Source organism: Diorhabda sublineata, chromosome 5 (genome assembly GCF_026230105.1).
Source record: "Diorhabda sublineata isolate icDioSubl1.1 chromosome 5, icDioSubl1.1, whole genome shotgun sequence".
Lineage (NCBI taxonomy): Eukaryota > Metazoa > Arthropoda > Insecta > Coleoptera > Chrysomelidae > Diorhabda > Diorhabda sublineata.
Window position 1 is genome coordinate 10213950 of NC_079478.1, and position 23286 is coordinate 10237235.

The 23286-nt window shown below is 31.9% G+C and overlaps 3 protein-coding genes across 3 annotated transcripts; 2 read left to right on the forward strand and 1 right to left on the reverse strand.

Moving 5' to 3' along the window:
* Positions 1 to 1812: 1812 nt before the first annotated feature.
* Positions 1813 to 2572, forward strand: LOC130444193 (uncharacterized). The gene is made up of 2 exons (XM_056779242.1): positions 1813 to 1936; positions 2084 to 2572. The coding sequence occupies exon 2, from the start codon at positions 2094 to 2096 to the stop codon at positions 2403 to 2405; it is 312 nt and encodes a 103-aa protein (XP_056635220.1). The 5' UTR covers positions 1813 to 1936; positions 2084 to 2093; the 3' UTR covers positions 2406 to 2572.
* A 681-nt stretch (positions 2573 to 3253) lies between these two features.
* LOC130443939 (zinc finger protein 761-like) lies at positions 3254 to 6409 on the forward strand. Its single transcript, XM_056778843.1, has 3 exons — positions 3254 to 3829; positions 3900 to 4095; positions 5410 to 6409. Exons 1-3 carry the CDS (start codon positions 3818 to 3820, stop codon positions 6135 to 6137), a joined length of 936 nt encoding a protein of 311 aa, XP_056634821.1. The 5' UTR covers positions 3254 to 3817; the 3' UTR covers positions 6138 to 6409.
* Positions 6402 to 19105, reverse strand: LOC130443938 (beta-galactosidase-1-like protein 3). The gene is made up of 5 exons (XM_056778842.1): positions 18909 to 19105; positions 12723 to 13143; positions 10263 to 10495; positions 8338 to 8743; positions 6402 to 8234 (listed from the first exon to the last, which is right to left on the reverse strand). Exons 1-5 carry the CDS (start codon positions 18958 to 18960, stop codon positions 7385 to 7387), a joined length of 1962 nt encoding a protein of 653 aa, XP_056634820.1. The 5' UTR covers positions 18961 to 19105; the 3' UTR covers positions 6402 to 7384.
* Between the last annotated feature and the right edge of the window lie 4181 nt (positions 19106 to 23286).

Below are 23286 nucleotides of genomic sequence, written 5' to 3' on the forward strand. Positions count from 1 at the left end.
AACATCATTCTATCAATAACTCATTTACCTGTGATGGCATTAATTATCATTTTAACCACGCATGATAATTGATCCTAGATAGATCCTAGATATTTATTGATGAAATACTTCTTCACCTCTTATACCTTTTCAAGTGTCCTATTAAAGTCCTGGTTTGTTTTGAACGACTTTTCTTGTATTATTTCTGTCTATCGCTATTTTTTATTGAAGTTCACTTTCCCAACAGATCTATTCAGTTGTTTTCTGTTTACTTCTCTACTTATTAATTCTTGTTCTGTAACTTTTCTAAAGTCCTCATTCTTCATATTGAAGCATTAATTTTATTCCGCGATTCATCTTAAGTATTTAAATTCTATTACATGTATTTCTAGAAGGCTTTCCTTAGCTTACTTTATCAGTTTATCTGTTTAGATTTTCAAATGAGGCCTTTTTCCAGCAATTTCTTCCTGCAAATGCTCAAATAACGCTACTTAAAATTTGCTGTTAATAGTTTTCCCTTTTTAAGATAGTCGATGAATATCATATTATGCGCATTCCAAAGAACTGATTCCTTATCCTTGTCAGCAGACTTTTGCGTCTTTCCCCGCTTTGGAGTCAGTTCATCACGTGCAGTCCTCTCAGTTTGACTGTGGATTGGAGTCTGGTGTGAAATGATTAAGTCATATTTTATCCATTGTCACATATCAAACAAACATACGGGTTTATTCCGAATGGATACCTTTGAACAGGGCTCATAATCATCAATTCGTTGTTGTTTTTGGTCGATTGTGAGCTCGTGCAACATCACTTTGAACAGATGTAAATATTCATTCACGATATATCGAGCTCGTTCCTTTGATACCTTTAGGGTACCAGGAATTTTCAGTATTTGTTGAAGAGTATGAATGCCAAGTTCCATATTCATAATTTTTGACATTATTAAAAAAAACTTTATAAACAAGATTGTTTAAATTATATACATTTTAAAACAATTCCTTACATAGAGAAATAGTATCTAGTAAAACAAAACCTCGAGTGCTCTGCCAAAAAATTAGTTTAGAACTAAAATTCAAAGATTATACACACCAAAATATGATTTCTACAATCCTATAACCAGGGGCAGAATGTTAAATGCCTCAGATCTAAATGTTATAAAAATAAAAAAAAAGGAATTGAGCTGAAGTTGGCTTCGAAACGTTTTTCACCTATATATGGTGGGTAGTGGTGAGGAGAACAATCTATGTAGATGAAATGAAAAAGTGTTCGTTGAAATGTGCTAAATAAGGATGGCGCCACATTAGCATCAGAATAAATTAAAAAGAAAGCGCCAAATATTATTCACTACTTTTGTACAACATTTTCAATTATGAACTATGATAATCAATTTTTCAAATGGACACACTTAAATTCATCTACAATTGTTACATTCATAATTCTGTTTCAAAATTAGTTTTTAAAAGAAAGATAAATTTTGAAGTTTCGACTTTTCTTAAAGTCTTTATCAAAATATTATATTGACACTGAACAATTTGCTTATATATATATATATATATATATATATATATATATATATATATATATATATATATATATTGATATTATATTGTAGCACGCTTCACACCCGCAAGGGTAGAAAGTGAATGTAAGTGAGCAAGTAATAATTATTTTTTAGAATTTTCAAATAATAAATTGATTTATTGGTCAACTAAAAGTGCCCTTCTTGCATAGATATTTATGGACGTGGACAACGACGCCATTTTATAGTTTTGTCTCTTTTAAATTAATCATAAAAATGTAAGCAATTTCTTTTATCAATATTTGCAAATATTCTTTGTAGATAAGATAATGTCACAAATAGTATTTATAAAAAGTTGCTTGGGTGTGTTGTTTGTTAATAATTCAACAGTAAACATATTGTTTTCTAATAAAAATTATCCACTCTCGTACACCCCTATAAGTAAGTTGTTTTCTATTATATTTTTTATAAGAAATTTTCATGCTACTGCTCCGATTTCCGATTTGATAGAGTTCTGTAGGTTGAAACTACAAATTGTGGTGTATAAAAACCTCAATAAACTACTCATTTTGTTTTCTTTTCATTTAGAATAATAAAGATGCATCCTGGACACGGGCCCCGGCATCCTCATCCACCTCATCATCCGCACCCACCACCTCATCGTGGTATTATAGGCGAGATTATACACGATATTTTGCATCCCCATCACAGTCCACCACCACCACCAGGACATGGACCTCCTCCACCAAATAGACCACCACCACCACCAGGACATGGACCTCCTCCACCAAATAGACCACCACCACCACCTTATACTAGATGGTCTGGCCCACCACCTCCTTGTGGACACGGAGGATACTTTCATGGATGCGATCATTGTCACCGCAGACATCACAATGGACATTTTTAAATAGTACATTTTCAAATATTATACAGATACAATGAAAAATTTAAAAAATATGTTTTATGACTATCTATTTTAAGAGCTGATTTTTTAGTTTAGAATTTTTTAAATTTCTTTGTTTTTGCTTTTTTTTAAATAATATTGATGAAGAATAAATTTTCTCAACAATTGTATATGCAATTTTATTTAAATGCCGCTATTACAATTTGAACTTCCAACTAGTGATGCGCTGAATTTCCGATTTCAATATCCAATGTCATCGACTCACGAACGACAATTTTGAAAGTGCGATGCGATAAACTGATTCGCAATTTGACTCTCGAACAAAGCTATTGGTCGCATTCCGCGGATGAAACCGTTGTGCAACTGACCTAGTGCAATCGTTCGGTGACACATACGCTACAAACTCAACACGTTCTGGAACGAACTTTATGTTTCGGAGCGCATTTAACTTGTGCTAGTGGTGGCGGAAGTGACATTTGTTATATCGACTGTGTTCTATGATCAAACGTCAAATTGTAACCTTTCTTAGAAGAAAAATGATTGAATTCATTTATGAAGATAAGACAAATGAATTGGAAATACATGAATTATTCTCTATAATTTCGTTTTGAATTATAATGACAATTTTTATATACATATAAAAGTGGGTGGGTGATGAATACACCTCGTAATTTTTTATATACAAAGTATCTCTACATTAACCACTCAATGCAACACTTGTTAAGTTCAATAAAAGCAAACAAAACAGCCTTTGTTGTGACAATAAAACTAAGAAGACACGGAAAACAAAAAAAGTCTTGACAGCGAGCACTGAACATGTCCCCGATCGTTACTGTTACCTTTGTCTGACCGTGTGTAATATTTGTGGCGCTGACTCTCCATATTAATTCTGTGATATTTGTGGCGCAGCTGTCATTTTTTTCTAAAATTGAATTATTTTCCAAATAATTATTTTTTTAATAATAATTTTTTCGAAGAACAACTTTATTAAATATATAAAAATCTAGAACTTCAATAAAGAGAATATGTTCAATAGAATGTTTATCGTTCGAATGTTGTAGGTATCATGGAACAACAAAGAACGTTCTGCCATACCAAACTAAATCTTTGTACATTAAAAAGGTTATATATAAACCAAATATTATACCATCATTATTTGTAGAATCTGGCTCTTTAGATTCTTGGAAGTAGTGTTTAAAAACTTCAGGAATATTTCTAAAACATTAAAATCATAAAAGTAAGATATTCCCTTACATCTGCTCAATATAATATTGTAGGTTGATGTTAATTAGGATCTTGATATTAATGTGTGGTGTAATTGTATCCAAATACTAGTTAATATATCAGACGTTTCTAAAAAGAATTAATCTTCAGATTTCAATGATAAAGAGCATGAAGTGAAAAATAATTTAAAGATGTGCAATATAGTGAGTATACAATGTTTCTTATATATACATATAGTATTTTAATATTCTGATAATGTTCTTTGTTTCTTAGGACGAAATGTGCGACATTAGTAGATGTAACGAAGATAATAACTCTTTTAATGAGTACTATAAAACTCTTGCCTTACAACATATTTATAAACATGAAGTTCAGGAGAATCAGTTTTCTGAATTGAAATCAAAACTTCAACAGGAACAAGATAATTACAATAAACATATGAACACAACTTATAGTCTTCAAAATGCAGGTATAGAAAAATGTTGCTGATATAAAAGTATCATATTATTATAAATATGCATAAATATTAATCTTAATGTTTTTGGTCATAAAAAATCGAAAAATTAATATTCACAATAAGTTTTATTTTCGTTTTCTCTATTTTTTGGTATGTTTAATAAAAGAAAATCAAAATTTCAACACTTTTTTGGCCAATAAATAATCCAAAACCCATAAAATCCCCCATTTGTGTCTGATACCTGTTGTAAATTGTCAGTTGTTCGAAGACTTTCCTTTGTTGTATTTTAAATGAATAGCAATCACTTCGAAACGCAAAATTTTAATAATTGTGTAATTAAAATAATAACCTAATGCTTATTCTTTGAAAACTAAACAATTGTTGAGACCTAAAAGTCTATTTTATTTATTGCTCTCTGATTGAAGCGCCTCCATACAATTTTTTTTAATAATGTATTCTTTTTAGGAAAGTACAAAAAATTGAAAAAAACCATTGAATATCATAATTAAACAATTTTCAAGGTTATTAAAAATTTTGAAAAGGTAAAAACTTTCATCATTTTCTCTAAATTGATAGAAAATTGAAAAAGTAACATTTTCAATAAGCTTTTTTCGCATTTTGTTCATTTTTTGAATGGCTTAAGAGAAAAATGAGAAGAAAGTTTAAAAAACAAAATTTCAACATTTTTTTGGTTGATGAAAAAACAATAAAAATCATATTAAGGTAAGAGCACCACTGGCAGACACTTAGTGGGGACATTTCTTTAAAAAATTAAAAAATATCTTCCAAAATTAATGCAGAGATATTAGGTGATTAGTACTAATTCAACTGATATAATTGGATGTCCTCAAGATTTTTTTTATATGCATTTTTTATTTAAAAGTAAAAATAGTCGTAGACAAGCCATCACCGAATACCAGTGGCAGACAGTCTGTTAATACTGCTAAACTAAACAAAATTGAAATAAATAAAATGTAGAGAAACAAAATAGTATATTTCCAATTATTTAAATATAAGATACAACAGTATCTGACATGGATATTTCAAGTAGGTACTTGAAATATCCATGTCCAAAATAATTTTTCAAAAAGTTTTTGAGTCCAATTTTTGATGGAATTTATAGTTTTTTGGGATTTTTTATTGGTCAGAAATTGTTAAAGTTTTGGTTTTTAAACTTGGGCCTCATTTTTATCTTAAATGCATCGAAAAGATAAAAAAAATAAAGAAAATATTAATTTTTTGATTTTTATAACAAAAAATAGGATGGAGCACATTTACAAATAATAACCATCAATTTGATAATATTTAAATGAATCTCTATTTTAGGTAAATTTTATAATTCAATCGAAAATCTGGCATATCATCCTCCAACTGCTGCTTATGGGGCTCAAACAGCAATACAGAAATTACCTAAGAAACCAATAAAATCTCGTAAACAATTATCTAAAGAAATGAAAGTAAAAACACCTGATCACTTGAGACCCTTTGAATGCCCATTTTGTAAAAAACGGTTCACCCAGAAGGGGAACATGCAGACCCATTCAAGGCTACATACTGGAGAAAAACCATTTCAGTGTTTGTTATGTCCAGAAAAATTTCCTCAACTAAGCAATCTCAATAAGCACATTCTTAACCACACAAATGACAATTTGAAATGTAATGTTTGTTTTAAAGATTTCAATTCTCAAGATGAATTAAAGGAACATAGAAAAACGCACAAAGCAGATAAACAGTATTTGTGTTATTTTTGTTCAAAAAAATTTAGCTATAGATGGAGTTTAGATACTCATGTACAACTGCATCATAAAGACCAATCTGTAAAAAAGGAGCCTATCGAGAATAATATGTACAAATGTCAAATGTGTTTTTTGGAGTTCAGTCTCAAAACTGATTTGGAGCATCATGAAAAGGGTCACGGTAACAATCAGCATTATTGTTCTAAATGCTCGAAAACATTTAGATGCTTAGGGCACCTCAATAACCATCTTAAAAAATGTGAAAAACAGTTTTGTAATGTAAAGGAAGAAGCCGGCATGAATTTTACTATAATTTGATTTAGTACTACTAAATGCTAAAAGTTGTGACAACTCTAGTAATGGTAAAATATTGTAAGTTGGATACTTGAGATTATTATCTTATCGAAAAATCAGTTATTGTAATAATTGTCTTTTGAAATGAACAGGCTAGTAGCTTATATGATATGATAGGTACAAATGAGACTGGAAAACCACAATCTTTGATCCATTTCAAACCCAGATGGTTCCAGTTTGTATTTATATTGCATTTTTATGTGTAAGGAAGTAATAAAATAAATTATTATTTAAAATTTGATTTATTTTCAAAACTTACATGTAAACCATTTTGTCAATTGGTTGATTGCTTTTTGATGTATGTTAATCCACTTAAACTCTTTGTCATGACATGCATTCTAAAAAGCAAATTTTGGGGCCACTTTACCATGACGGGTGCAGTTATATTAGAATTTTTGCAGACTTATATTCTTAGAAATTAATTGCATGATTAGTTTTTTAAATTGTGTCAATATATAATTTGGTACTTAGAATATTTTTTGAAAAGTAAACTTCATTTTCATAAGTTCTAACTGGCACAGTTAGTAGGATACGCTTGAGTCTTTGGAAAAGAAATCAACTGGACAAAATTAACGCACCACTTTTCTGGATATTCTTTATTTATTGATAATTTACTATACGACAGTGACACTTGTGATTTAAGTTAACTGTACTATTACGTAATCTTCTTTTGACAGTAATTCGTATTAAACCTCGTTTTAGACTAAAATTGTTTGAACATTATCTTAAAAATTGATGATTAAAGAAAAGTTTCCATTAGAAGCAATCTGTTGATTGTAATTGTTTTTATTATGTGCATGTTTGGAAGTTCATATGGGAGCATATCAAGTAAAAAAATGAACTACCAAAGAAATTTGTCAATGGAGTAGATAGTGCGAGCATCGACTCTCCTAAATGAAGAATTTTCAATGGATATGTTGCTGGTTTGTTAGGAAGACATAATGAAACGTGTTCGTATCGTCTCGAACGTTTATAAGACGTTTACATGAAGGGGTTTATCAAAAGAGGGGTATAGACTTCTCATTGATAAATGTCTCGTCATTAACTGGGCGAATGTCGATATCCCACCGGCTCCTGTACTTCTTCGACAAAACATCAGTGTCATTTCCTGTGAGGAGTAATGTACTTTATTTAGAGTATAGCTTATGTATAACCGTTCCAAAGATACTGTATAGGAGATTTTCGAATGGCATAGTATATCTACTGAATAACTACTTGCTGTTAGTTCGTGTTTTGAAAATAGGCACACTAGAAAACTCAATATTCTCCCCGGGATTATAATGTTCGAAAATAATTACTTCATTGAGGCCTTTTTTCAAAAATGGTCCCGGTAAATAGAGTGTTTGTTGCGGTCCTACCCTGGAAAACCTTCCCAACACGAAATCATTGATAATAACGATTCCTTTGCACCATTTGCTCATATCTAAATATGTGTCTGATGTAGAATTAACGTGAAAACTAGATTTATACAGAGCTGGACCTACAGACCATAATTTCGAGGGCTTGTGCCAACCGGTTAGGTTCCTATTCCAAGCTCTTTTAAATTCCAACGGAAATACTTTCCAATTTGTTAGTTTTATATTATTTAGGTAAACGCTGTCTTGCCAGAGTCCTTTATACTGCTTGAATTGTTCTATGGAACCAAAGTTGACTCTTCCCCAATTTTCCACTACCAAATCCAACACAGCGTTTTGGTAATGGTTAGGCCCTAGCGTCAGATTGGAATTTTTTTGCCTCCAGAAACCAAAACCGTTAAGGTCGATATCTTTATTCAAAGGTTTTGATATTAAATTTCCATTTAGCAAAACGACTACAGTATCACAAACTCTCCCTCCAATTCTTAATGTGGAGTTAGCTGGTATATCTAATAACATTTTTCTGTAGACGATATAACCGTAACTTTGACCAGAATTATTATTAATTGGTAGGTACTCCATAGGAATGACATCATGGAATTGAAATCCTTGTTGTTTATCTAGGATTTCGCTGAGAAATAGTTGAGCTTGCACTGGAGTTGTATTATAAGCTATTTTTGGTAATTCGTGTGGTGTTTCGGGAATTCTGAAAGCAAAAATCAAATACAAAAATAATTTTACAGTACTGATCAATTCAAAATATCTATTTAATTCGATCACCTATCGGTGATAGGTCACGTAGAAGTTACCTTGTGAGAATAGTATTGTATTTCTTCAAGAGCTCTTTCACAATGACATATTTCACTGTATAATCTCCGCTTTCCGTTAACGTAGCATCATAATCGTAGCTCGTAGTATCAGGCTGGTATCCAGAATTGTCAGTAAAGGAATTGGCGAGATTAGCGCCATTCATAAAACCAAAATTTGTACCACCGTGAAACATGTACAAGTTGACAGACGCAGGATATTTTAATATTTCTTCAGTAATGTTTCTGAAACTCTCCTCGCTGGTTTTATGGTGAAGTTCAGACCAGTGATCAAACCAACCCACCCAGAATTCCATCGACATTACTGGTCGATTCGGTTGAAGTTCTTTCAATTTGTTGAATTCGTATATTGGATTTCCCCCGAAATTCGATGTTTGTAAGAAATATTCTACAAAAAACCAAAAATTATGGTAAACTATTCGTATTTGTAAACTATACAATATTCATCGAAATTTACTTTTCTTATTTCTGAAGTAGATAGTAAGTTTGTTATTACAAATATAGCTGCATAGTGACAATGCATATGTGTTCGTGAAATGATTTTCTTTTCGAAGGATCAATTAATTCGTTAGTCTTGCTAAAACTTGAGAACGGCTGGACCACTTTGGCTAATGTTTATCTTGAATTATTTGTGGAAGTCCAGAGAAGGTATAAAAAGTGAATAAATATGAAAAATGAAATGAAAATAACAATTTTATTTTTCTTTGATGTTTTGTCACAAATTAAATTTCTGAATGCAACCATAATATTTGACATTTGACAAACAACTATATGTAGATTGATCAATCTTAAGTTTTGTCACAAATTAAGTTTCCGAACGCAACCATAAATTTGACATTTGACAACAAACTAATATGTTGAGCGATACGTCAGACAAAGAATGCACCCTTCTATCTTTGTGACTGACGATTACCGCTAAGTGCGCGAGAGCTTAATTTTCTTCGGTGATCCTTTGTGATAGTGACATTTCAAGTTATGCACTCTTTTTGTGATAGTGACACTTTACTGCTAACATGCGAGTATTTTTGCAACAAGAGGAAACTGCAAATGTGTTTGCGAAGCAGTTAGATATTGTAAATAATAAAGTCGCAGTGGACACCTGACCGGATTCATCACATTACCCACAGATTTCTGTCACATCACAGAATCAAAAGAGTAGCTTATTCAGAGTGTTTTCCCAGATATAGCGCAACAGTTCAATAACCATAATTGGCTGGGTGAACGAGCAATATTAGCGGCGAAAAATAAAGATGTTTCCTTCAATTCGGTCAACACTGCTATAAACCAGAATGACGTACTTAGTCAATTATCCCACGGAGTTTTTAAATTCACTGGAATTGCCTGGATTATCACCTCACAATTTGCAGTTAAAAGTAGGATCATGCTGTTTAACATTAATCAACCTCGACTGTGTAATGGAATAAGACTGGATGAATATAATATATAACGTCATTGAGGCAACAGTCATAAAGGGAATATACAAAAGAGAGGATGTCTTAATTCTGCATATACTAATGATCCCAACGTATTTACCATTCGATTTTAATCTCCGGTACGTCTGGCCTTTGCGATGACCATAAATAAATCGCAGGGACAGTCTTTGGGAGTTTGCGGAATCAACTTGGAGTTTCCTTGTTTCGCGCATGAACAATTATACGTCGCGTGTTCGCACATCGAAAAACCGTCTTCTTTGAGTATTAACAGACCACAAAACAACAAATATAGTTTATCAGAAAGCTTTAAATTGATTAACAGATTGTATCATAACTGTGTGTGTGTGAAACTTTCCAGTAATTAAAACTAATAAAATTATTGAAAATTGAACATTCATGTTATTGGCAAATTTAGATATATTTCTCTTTTCGAGACAATATGTAAAATTGAATGAGTGGAAGAAATAAATTTACCTGGTATAGTACCTCTATCTGCATGGGACGAAGTACCATCCGCCGTGACCAACAATTCTACAATGTTATTTTTTAAAAAAAGATTTCTCAATTCCCTTAAATAAATTTTATCAGGTTTAAATTTTCCTATACGTTCCGTGCTTCCGTACTCATTTTCTACTTGAAATGCGATTATAGGACCGCCTTTTGTGAATTGAAGTAGTGCCAGAATAGGCAATAGGATATTGAAATACCTGAAAAACAAAACAATGCAAAGTGAAGTAATTATTTGTGACCAATCTGTAGGTATGGGGCTTTGACCCCCGCGTATTTTCAATTATTTTGGTAATACGAAGATGTTTCAAATAGAAGTTTTAACATTTTATTTGTACCAAATAAAAATTCAGAAATAGTTCAATTTACAAGGATTGTACAACAAAATATATTTTTCATATTTTTATTTGTTTGTAGTTTTGTGTAGCCCAATATTTTCTGATAACAACATTTTACGACATAAGTTTCATCATTTGAAGCAATAGACGTTTGAAATTATGAGTATAATTGTTAACTTATTACATTAAGATGGGCTATACTGCACCTGAGAAAGTAGATAAGGTTATCCATTTGCTCGGCTCTTTTTTTCATTTCATTTTCATTTTTACAATATTTTCACTATCAAATATAACACATGTTCCATGGATGTTTTATCAAAAGAAAGATTGTTCAATCTCTGCAGAGCATTGACTTCTTTACCTGAAGAGAATCGTTTACCACGCAATTGTTCTTCGAGTTTTAGTAATCGTTTGAGGTGAAATCTGCAGACTACAGTAAATGATTAATTAATTCCTAATAAGCTTGTCTGATTTATTGCAATGGCGGATCTGTCTCTGAATGCATCCTGATCCAAGAAAATGCCTTCCACCTTTATCGGTTTATATAATTATGAAACTGAACTGGCATGATAAGTATCTGTAATTGCTGCCCCTTTTGGCAGCTAAAATTACGCCTTCGGCATCTCAAAACATTATAAGCATGACCTTCCCTGCTGAAGTTTTTTAGAGATGGCCGTTTCCAATCCTTTCCATGACTAATCCATAGTAACTAATCTCGCATAAAAATTTTCTTTGTTTTGTCTATGGTGCATTAAAAAACGACTGAAAATATATTTTTTCCACAGTCGGGCGTAAAATAACTAATTTATAATAAAATAAAATCGTAAAGTGGACCAAAGCAGACAATTTATACTTTCGATTGTACAGAAAAAAATGAATCTCTTTCACTAGCTTATTTCATCAAATTTGATGGGATTAGCCATGACGACAAAAACAACAAACTAACACTACAAGATACTATACTATATACTATATTAATCATTTCAATCACCTCATTTACTAAAAGAACGACTGTAGAAAAAATAATGTTGCTTTCAGGCTCTAAATACAAATGTAAATATTTTGAGTTTACTTGTATACACCTGTTTCGTAATTTTATATGGTCTTGACAGTTGCATTGGCAATTTAACAGATTATGAAAAACTGAAAATAAATGCAGTGTATAACTATATAAAAAACATGTTAACAGGTGCAACTTGGATACTTCGATTCAACTCATACAGATGTTCTGAATTGTTTGAAAAAAACTTTTATTCAACAAACTTTTTGTATTCTTAACAAAAATCGAAATATTTGCGTTACTTCCTGAACAATAATGCACGTAATTAGATATAGTACAAAGCTACTCAAAACAGGAATGAATGAAAATGCACTCTTTTTATAGTTAGGTATTTTCACGTTTCGCTATTCTCACTGTCCATTCTGGAGCTTCCAGCTGTCATATTCCAGTTCTGCTTTTTATCGCTTATTTTCGGTCTTCCGCTATTTACTTTTCAACTTTGCTAAGGACAACAATTTGGAGCTGGAGTTATAGGCATGTGGAAGATATCGCCGATCTTCCAATGAGTTGGGGTATCGTTACTGTTGGTGCAAGTACTTTTAGGACTGTATAGTATATATCGGAGTGGTTTGGATGTTTGTGTTTCATCGGGATTCATTCATTGCGAAAGATGATAGGTACGAATGAGATTAACCGTTTATCTATTATAAAAGGGGTTAGTTTTCCGTCATGTAATTTTTTTAATCCCAATAAATTTAGATAAACAAATAAGTCTCAAACATTTTAGGTTCTGAAATGTTATCAAGATCACAATTTTAAATAGAAGGAACCAATTTCTAGCTATCTAAATGTAGTAAATACTTTATTCGCTATAAATATAATTCAAATACAGTAGTAGAATTCTGAAATTCGGCCAAGGCGCCGCTTTTGATGAAATACCCGGAATTTGTTTGTGTAGAGCAGTTTAGTTAGTTTATCATAAATAGTCGTGGTGAACAGATCGAAATAGAAAGTAATCGAATAATTTAATTAAATTATTTAAGTTAGTTGAGGGATATTTTTTTGAAATATAATCGTACTGGTACTAACCTTGTAACGTATTTCATATAAGTAGGGTCACTGGTACGGAAGGTAATATTCCTTTCCCTCAAAAGCCAACTAGGAAATCCTCCGAATTCCCATTCGGTACAAATGTATGGACCGGGTCTTACGATGGCTAATAAATCTTCATCTTGTGCCATCTTTAAAAATTCAGTCACGTTCAGAAATTCTTGCATATCTGAACCACCATCGCCGAAATCGTACTGACCGGATTGGTATTCGTGAAGATTCCATGGTACGTAAGTTTCGACAGTGTTGAAGCCTGCAGCTCGTAGTTTTCTAAGTCTGTCTCTCCAGTACGCTTTTGGTACTCTGAAGTAATGCAAAGCACCGCTGTATATCGAGATATTCTTATTGTTTAATGTAAAGTAGGGCTTATCAGCATTTAGGCCAGTTTGGATACCTCCACCTTGATAAAATAATATATTTTATACAAATTAATATCTGTTTTCAATATAATACACAATAGTAAATTCTTTAAGAGATTTTATAGGCCAATGAAATAAGACATTTTTAAGGGTTGTGAATTTTTTTAATAACGTTGTAAAGAGAAAGCTTCAGTAATAATTGAGAAAAAAATTAATATTTTATTGTGAAATATACATCTTTAAATTTTTTAAATTCTTTTACACACTCTCAGTAATTTTTCTGGCCTATTTTTAAACTGCCTTAGACTTCGAGGCAAAATATGGCGTTCTTAGCTTATATAATTCAACTTGAAGTTAGTTAATTAGTATTATTAATTGGTAAAATAGTTGAATTCTGGTTTGGAAGCAGAACGCCTAACTAATTTATTTATATATTTATTTATGTATGATCGGTGCGATCCATGAGTTTTTAGTCTAAACTAGAAAAAAATTTCATAAAAAAACTGGGAATTTCTGCAATATATTCTCCCTCTAGCTCTACACACTTTTCAAAATGTCACACTAAAGATTATGCATATTTATAGTCAAAATATTCGTCCTCCGGCTGTTTAATTTGATCGAAGCTATTAAATCCTTTACTCTTTTAATTCGGCCTCCAGCTTTTTTAACCAAAAAATAGTCGAAGATGGCCAGATCAGGGCTATATGGTGGGTGCTGAACCTCTTTGAAGCCTCATTCGCTTACAGTAGCCTTGGAACCCAAAGCAATGTGGAATCCCTTTTGGATGTCGCGGCAAACCTCTACAAATCGTTAACAAGATTCGAGGCATCCACCTTGCACTAATTTTTGTTATATCTTAATTCTCATGTATGATTCTTAGAACACTTGTTGTGAAAATGCGAGTCCTTGCTGCAATTTCATTTGTTTTCAGGCGCCGGCCACTTAGAACAATTTCTTTCACTAATTTAATGTTTTCTGGAGTAGTCACTCCCTTACGTGGGTTATATTCTAACGATTCTCGTCCCCAGCGAAACAACATTGACCAAGTTTCAATTGTTGTGCAAATCCTTCTTCAGTCAAAAATTCTTTCAACAGAGCAGAACTCAATTTCAGACATTTTTTAGAACAACTTGACTGAGTTGTCGTTTAAGCTCTATTATAACTACATGGATCGAAACCGCAAGTTGAATTTTCTTTTCCTGTTCTAACTGGTTAACTGGTCACTTGTTTAGACGTGTTTCAGTTTGCAGAGGTGTGACAGAGGTGTCCCATTAAAATAACAACGTCCTATAAGAACCTCTTTTGAAATTTTTAGTACTTAGACTTACTCTAGATAATGTTTTTTGCAATTTCTTCCCAACATAGTTTTCTTACTTGCCTTAGCACTATTATGTTATCGTAGTGGTGCAATTTTTTTTATATTTTGTTCTTTGATTTGTTTGGGCTCCTTCCTTTGATAATTCTAATTTTCTTCTTATCCACCGTATCCTGGTGCCAACAACAGAGTAACTATGTTATTCTCCCTGCCTGAGTATTCCCAAACCATTTTGAAACTGATCACAGAAGAGTTCAACGCGTCGATGGGTATTTAAGCGACATGACCATATCTTTTTATTTTTTGCTTGGGAATTTTTCCACGCCTCAAAGTCTTTTGCTCAAGGCTCATAGACTCCTATCCCATTTCAAGTCTTTGTGTTCGCAGTTTCTGCATACTGTTCAATGGTATTATTTTACTGTCTAATAATGATGTTGATTCTTCTTGTTTTCGATACGTTGGCCCATCATCTCATTTATAAGTAGACTTTCTGTTTTTCACACAGTTGGTCCCAAGCTTTTGTCTCTAATGAATATTAACATCATTAAGGCATATATTGATTATTACTGATGAAATATTATATTTCTTCACCAATTCGATGACTTTTAAGTAAGTGTAAGTGAACAACAATTTAAAAAAGTCTACGTCAATCAGATTCAAGAAGACCTATAGAAATTATTATATTTTGAGTTACCTCTGTATATATAGCAATAGGTGGTGATGAATAAGCTAAATTGAGTTGATATTAGAAACCGGTTCTATATTTATTGAATTAATAACATACGAAACACTTAGACATTCAAATTACACTTGTGTAATCATGATAATTTTCAACATCTGAAGCAAGTTCAATGATCTTAATTATTCAACTAATTAGTGTGATCAAAAAAAAAATATTAAATCAGAAATGCCAGGCTGTTCAAAATGAATAGTGAGTCCTATATTATTTATTACAATAAAGTACGAATTATAAATGGTATATTAAACGCAATTTAACGTATCAGCCTACAAATGTGACCCTTCATTATGTTGATTAACCTATGCAAGTCAACTAAAAACATTATCTTCAGTAATAATTATTTAGAAATGGTTATCCATTAATACTTTAAGCCTTTGGTTTAATTATAATTAATTACTTATTCAAATGAGCTGCAGTGTAAACACATTACAAACTCCCAAAGGTAGAAATTATCCAAAACCAAAAAAAGTACCAATTACAGTTGTATCCTACAAAAATATAAAACCATAAACTTTTCAAGGGAATAAGAAAAAAAAACATTCAATTTAAAGGAGTCTCTTTGTTCTTGTATCTCCGTGGGAGAATGTTGAGAGTCCCAAATTCACACATTATGAGTGTTCACATGTCTGCCAACGTTGAAATTCTATTCATCACTGAAGATGATAAAAAATTGGAACACATCGTCATGTATTCATTATCGAAATTGGTACCTAATCCATGGTATATAAACTCTAGAGCCTGTAATAACTGGTAACTATAAAGAATTGCTAATTCCAGACTCTTCTTCCATATAGACTACTCTGGGCTCCAAGTAAATGAGAAAATGACACTTGCACCAGCTCAACATTCTTTTTCCTTTACTAATCAAACTGATAATAACATCTAAGCATATTATTATAACCTGGAAGATTAAAAACAAATTCCTTCAATTGTAGTTCGTAGTTCGTTAAGGATACGTGGTCCTCTTGCAAAAACACAGCCCTTGAGGAGGCCCCACAGGAAGAAATCACAGGGTGTTAGTTCACATGACCACTAAACGAATCCTCGTCTGACTATCCATTCTTCAAAATGAACAGTAAATCTTCCTACCGATTTGTCGAGAGCGTTGCCTACTGTTCATACTCTACATTATAGGTTGATGAATAAAGAAGACGCCAAAAAGTGTACCTCAAGGAACGTACAATTAAGAAGTGATTCATAAAACTCCAAACTCAATTATCTACCTGAAGTAAAAAATAGTAGCTCTAGTTGCAAATTGCGGATATTTGGAATGATAAACGAATTCATAGTTTAGTTAAGGATTAACTATGTACCGACTAATTCTGATGAATAACCCTCTACATTCCACTTTTGTACTATTAGTTTTTGTCCTGGATTATGCATATTTAAGACTCTTATTTTGATCCTATAGAAATCGCTGTATAAGTTTTATAAATTTTGCAATTTAGGAAATTACAAGAACAATCTAATTGGAAAAGCAAATGGATTACATAAATTGCATCCTTACAATTCTCCAATAATTACTGGAAGATCATCCTGATAGAATACTGCAATTTCGTAAACAAATTATGGATCAGTTAGATACGAACAACATCCTAGTAAAGAAAAGTTTTGTTGATTCTACGTTTATGTGTAAGGTTGTATGTTGAGGTAAAGCTACTCAATTTCTCAAAAAAGGAAATGATTGGACATTAATTGCAAGAAATCAAGTTATAGAACTAATATTCTTTGGCGAAACTTTCAATGGAGTACGAATAATTTCAAAAAAAATTAGATTACCTATTAATTTCCTAGCCCTGTACATACTTTTTTCCCAAAATGTAGATATCTAAAGACTTTTCGGAAACTATGATCGATTATGATCTGAAAGTTCGGAAACTAACCCGAAACACATTAAGTTTTGTTCAAACACTGATTAAGTTAATCAGCCGACGAATTGTTTCTTTTGTCTATTGTTTTTGGAGCATTAAAAAGTTATTTTTCCCCTTAAATTGCTTGTGCAAAATTCAAGTGAGGGTGTAAAACGTTGATAACTGCTCAGTAACAATTATTAAACATCTATTATACAACTAAATAAACATCATGAAAGAATTAACGCACAAAAAGTGATACAAGTTCTTGTAGATCATGTTTTGAATTTGAAATTTTCACTTTCAAAACACGACGTTCATAAATGAATGATATGCATTTCGTTCTGGGGTAGTAACCGCAATTAGCTGGTTGGTGATCTACCTGAACTTGGGTTATATTTTTCGAAAAATCCTATAGTTTCTTCTCAACACCCTCTCGTGAAAATCTCGATATTGTATTTCCAGAATCATTGATAGTTGATGATGACTTACTGAATACACTTCAAGATTTCCAGATCTCTTTTTATAGAGATAGTTAGAAAGCAAAACTGACAAATAGTCGTAAAAGTACAAACGATTTATAAATGTGTGAAGATTAATTGATTATTCGTTTCTCTTAACTTTATTACTTTTATTACTTTTGAATTGCAAAAGAATAAAAATTTTATATTTGACATACTTTATAGATATAACTATCAAAATGACAGTGTTGCCAATCAACAAAATCAGATATTTATAAATTAGACCCTGTATACATTATTATTGTATGAAAATAGTAATCGAGGAGTCCGTTAGCATTTGAATTGTTGAATTAATTCCGAATTAATGACTCTTTCTATAGGTTTTCTTAGTGAATGAAAAAATTGATAAAATTGAGTCCACGGGTCCCCTCGTTTTTTGGCTTAGAAAATCGAAAAATCATCCGATTTCGATGAATTTCTTTTAAATCTTCATTTTTACTGCGGATTTACGAACAAAAAATGGAAATAAAAAACTTATATTGGTTTCAGGGCTTTAAATGTTCATGAAAATGCACTCATTCATGTATAATTGATGATAACCTTTTTCCAAATAATCAAGTTGTTATATTTTTTTTTTCATAATCTACACAAAAAAACGAACAAATTGGAAAGAAATTTATAAAAAAATGTTGATTTATCAAGTTTTTACAATTAAAAATAATAACAATTTCTCTTAAAATTGACCTTTTCTCACGTATAATCGTTTGTACCTTTTTTATTAAGTAATCATTAAAGTTATATGAACGAAAACATTCTTAAAATCATTTATTGTATCAAGTCTCCAATATTAAAAGTAATCATTGAAAAATTGAAAATTTGCACTATTAAAAAAATGGTGTAGAGATAAAAAATTAATAAACAAACATTTTACAATTTTTCTTTCCAAAATGTTTTTTTATGTAGAATAACTTAAAAAATATATGAACTGTCTTTGTTGCTTTGTAAAAAAGTTATGTACGATTATATGCGAAGAAGTGCATTTAAGATCACATTTAAAGTCATAAAACTATATGAAATCTCCAGGTGACATATTTTTTTCATAAATCCGCCGTGAAAACTTAGATTTTAATAAAAATTCATCGAAATCGGATGATTTTTCGATTTTTTAAGATTTTTACAGAATAATATATATGTTATTTGAACAGATAGACAAAAAAATTGTAAATCATCAATAGCGGTGACTTTAACCATCTTAATCTCTTTGTATCTAACTTAAGAGACCATTACCATCAATTTACTTTTAAAATATTTAAAACCCTGAATACTAAAATTGTTGCAGATGTTAATACCTTCAGAATATTCATACGGAGTGAAATAAATTGGTAATAATAACTTATCATATATATTACTAATGATATATTATAAAAAAACTACTAATTACCTGTGAAAAGTTCATAAACTGTCGGCAATACATCGGCTATTACAGCAGTCATTGTATAGTTATTTAAAGTGAGTGCGATCGTTATAAATCGCAGCAGACTGCTATTGTCGCCGCACGTTATACTATTTTAAGGTCATCAGCAACTCGATTTCACAATCTTGACACTATAAATTTTTGTGGGAAGACCTCTTGATAACTATTTAAAAGACGAGTATGTTTTTGTTTTTGTGAGTATATGATGTCATGGAAGTAGATGAGGTAACAACAGAAATATTACGGGAAATGTATTAACATCCATGATCAGTAGCCAAAAAGTTTTAAAGAGAAATCATCGAAATACTACATCTTTGGTGCAATAAAAATTAAAACAACTATACTCGTATAATACGTAGGGTAATAACAGGTGGCGCAAAAAGAACCCAGTATAATTTGCTTTATGTTGATTACATACAAAATGGAGTCACATGAATACAATGTTTAGATTATCCAAATTATGACTTTGTTCAATGGAGAAAGAGAGAGAGAGAGAGAAATCCTTATTGCCAAAAAATTGTTACAATTTATAGACAAAAGCTTGTAAAAACTAAAAAACAAACATAAAAATAAATAAATAAAGATACAATTAAAAAAAATTTCAAAATACTGAATAAAACCACATTGAGTAACAAAATTATAGGTAATAATTAGTATATAAGTCCATAGCAAAAATTAAACCAGTATGCAGCATGCCCGGAATTAAATTTTATTATTAGAATATAAGTCCTTTACAGAGTTCCAGTAAATATGCCCTCAAATTATTGCGGAATGCGGGAAAAAAAAGATATCGATTTGATTTCAATTGGCAAGTGATTGTGCATTTTTCTTGCATTGTAAAATATTGAGCCCTCAACTAATTCTGAACATGGAGTAGGTGGGTAAAGGTCGTGCTCCGCGTTCCTAAGTGGAGAGCCGTGCAACGATCTTTCTGAAATTGGAGAACCGTGCTTACGAAATAGACAAACGGATTCAAAGATGAATAAAGAAGGAAGAGTCAGAATTTTTAATCTTTTATCCGCTCAAATAAAGTCACACCACACGTACCCCAAAAGGAAAGGGCATATCGGAGATGCGATTTAATAAGGGCATAATAGACTGTTAAGGAGATGGATGAGTTCAGTTCTTTAGAAACTGATCCTAGCGCAAAACAGGAGGAACTTAATGCTTTAGATAAGGCGACAATATGTAACTTCCATTTCAAGGAATTGTCCACAACAAGCATTAAAAATTTTACAGATTCAACGACGTCAATGATGGTGTTGTTTAATAAACAGGGCTGCAATATATTTTTTATGATAGGTTTTAGAAACGTTGAGACACAGAAGATTAGAATCGCATCATATATGGTCTGATATGGTCCTCTGAAGTGCGGGGAGATCAGGGTTGCTTTAAGAAAAACTAATGTCGTCTGCAAATAGGCATATTTTACCACTGACGTCTAGATATGCGATGTCATTTATAAATAGAAGAAACAACCTAGGGCCTAGCCCTGGGTTTACTCAGGATTCTATTGGCTTGCAAGATACTGACTTCTATTGGTAAGGTATGACTTAAAATATGCGAGAGGTGTTCCCGTGAAACCGTAGTACTGCAATTTATTAACTAAAATATTATGATCAATCAAAAGCCTTGGAAAAATCACAAAAAGTTGTTACTGTGAAGTGATGGCTGTTTATGCTAGAGTACACATTACTAAGGAGGGAGAATATAGCATAATTTGTGCATTGTTACATAAAAACCCAATTTGATGGGTAATAAGTATTTTATATTTAAACAAAAATAATAAAAGCCTTTTTTTGACCAATCTTTCTATGATCTTAGATAACGTGGGAATGAGTACAATTGGACGAAAATTCGATGCTTGATTTTTATCTCCTCCTTTATGCAGAATTATAATTATAGCCGTCTCAAGGCAATTGGGAAAAGTGCCATTTTCAAATGAAACATTAATTAAAGTGGTAAGGTGTTTAATGTGCAATCGGTCAGACTCGAAAACATTTTTGATGTAAATCCATCAGTTCCAGATGAGTATTTCTTTTTGATGTCATTAATTGTACTACGAAGCTCTGCTAAAACTACGGGCATAAAGAAGAAACTATGTAAGTTATAATTCGCATCAGGAAGATATGAAAGCGGATCATTAGAAGGAGTTATAGAATTTGATAATTTTTTATTTACATTCACAAAGTAATTATTGAGGTTATCAGGTGAAGTAGAGATTATGCTCGATGAAGAAGGCTTATTTTTTAGATCATTCACAATGAACCGTGTTTCTTTAGAAACATTACGAGAATTGGCAAGTCTCCTATTATAATAAATACCTTTGACGGCTTTTATTGTGTTATGATAAATTTCTCTGTATAGTTTTACGTAATTTTTGAAAAAGACACTATCCGAGAATTTCCTTAGGTGAGTGAAAGATCCCATGTTCTTTGCAGATGTACGTAAACCTTTAGTGGACCAGGGTTTATTTTGCTTATTTCTAATACGTTTGAGGGGAAAAGAATTGGATGCCAGACTAGTTAGTGTTTTTATGAATCTAGAAAATTTGAAATCCACATCACCAGAGAGCTTGTTCCAGTCAGTTGTTTGACAACTGTGTTTGAAGCTTTGAAAATTGTTTTCCAAAAAGATACGGCATAATTTGCGAATATCAATATGCACTTTTCGTAGTGAACTGATCACTTTTAGCAAGATTACTTCAGACAGATGGCGTTTTGGAGTTCGCGCCGTGCGAGGACGACCAGACGACTTCATCTTCATAACTGATCCAGTTGCGCGATAAGAGGTAACCCAACGTGTTGCGATCTGGTATCGAACCATTTCGGGAAACATTGAAGTCCATTCATTACTTTTGAAGAAATGTTCAACAACGTTCAAAACGCGATTGGCCATGGTCCCCAGCGCCATTGCTACTAAAACTGGACGCCCTAACTCATAATACAACAAGCCTCTGCCCCTCCGCTACGGTCCTCCTACTCCCGCTACTCAACTCAAATTCACGCATTCTTTTTGCGTTACCCTAGAAGAATTTAGTTATAGTTGGGGTAGAACTTTTGCTATTATTGTTAATTGGAAAATTAAAAGCGTTGCGTTTGAGAACACTTACAAGATCTTTACGAAAACTTTTTTTATTAATCAAAACCCACGTGATATAACACATAAACTTGAAAAATAGAAAAATGAAAAATAGAAAATATATTGGAACAGAAGACGTGAACATTTCATTTCATTTCTGATGTGCATATATATGGTAAACAAATAATAAAATTATCTCTCAACTACCCCCCATAAATCAACCGGCAACCTTTCATTTTCAATGGGTTCACAACAAGCGTCTTGCACAACTTGGTCTTGGTCTTGCACACTCAGTCTTGTCTTTTCTTGTAGCCCTTAAGCTGGTCTTGGTCATTGTCTTCCGTTTGTTGTAGGACCAAGACCGCAACACCAAGACCAGTCTCGCTAATCACTAAGACCAAGTTGTTTCTTCTTCGCCTATTTGTTTATTGTTGAATTTAACAAGACGGCATTTAACTATTCTATTTGTGGAGGTTATACGAATTGATTCACTTTCATTTGTTTTCATTCTCCATTTTTTTTAGCAATGTTGTATTATTTTCAGAGTAGTCTGTAAATTGTGTGATGCTCTTGTTGGATCTACGTGTGATGATAACATGGTGGTGCCATCGGCATACGTTGTTACGGTCGTTAAGCGTATTGTAAGCATATCAGCTGTATATAACAAATAAAGTGTAGATCTTAACTGTAGATCTTAATTGTTTGTAGTTCTGTGCTCGCATTTTGGTATTCAATTAAAAAGTGTTCGTTCGCTAAGTAATACTTCCGTTCGTCAAATATGTCATATTTCAGATTTTTTTGAGTTTAGATAGTAGTCCCAAATGTCAGACCTTATCGAAGGCTTGAGATGTGTTTAAGGGATGCTAACTCAGAACGAAATTTTAATCCGTTTCCGAACTTCGTGTTCAATTTTCGGTGGAAATTCCAAATTATAAACCTGATCTACAAGAATCTTTGATTTTTAAAAATTATTTCGTGCGTTAATGCCTCCATAATATTCATTCCGTTATATAATAGATTCTAGAAGTTTAATAATTGTTATTAAGGAGCTTTCAACAATTTCCTCAATTACACAGATTTTGCATTAAAGTTTAATACCAATAAGCTATTTTTATATTGAAATTTCCGAAAAGTATTCTGGTAATCGTAAGGATAAAACACTAGATTTGGAAAAGAGTGATATCTATAAAATTAGCTATAATGATTATGACGTGAAGTTTGTTGGGCAGACTAAGAGATCCGTTAATGTCCGGTTTAAAGAGCA

Excerpts from the sequence above, each read along its gene's own strand:
- LOC130444193 (XM_056779242.1), top strand. The coding sequence starts at position 2,094 with ATGCATCCTGGACACGGGCCCCGGCATCCTCATCCACCTCATCATCCG.
- LOC130443939 (XM_056778843.1), top strand. Across the intron at positions 4,096-5,409 it reads TTATAGTCTTCAAAATGCAG|GTAAATTTTATAATTCAATC; the intron begins GTATAGAAAAAT and ends TCTCTATTTTAG.
- LOC130443938 (XM_056778842.1), bottom strand. The coding sequence starts at position 18,960 with ATGACTGCTGTAATAGCCGATGTATTGCCGACAGTTTATGAACTTTTC. Across the intron at positions 13,144-18,908 it reads AGTTTATGAACTTTTCACAG|GTGGAGGTATCCAAACTGGC; the intron begins GTAATTAGTAGT and ends TATTTTATCAAG. Across the intron at positions 8,744-10,262 it reads AGATAGAGGTACTATACCAG|AATATTTCTTACAAACATCG; the intron begins GTAAATTTATTT and ends GGTTTTTTGTAG.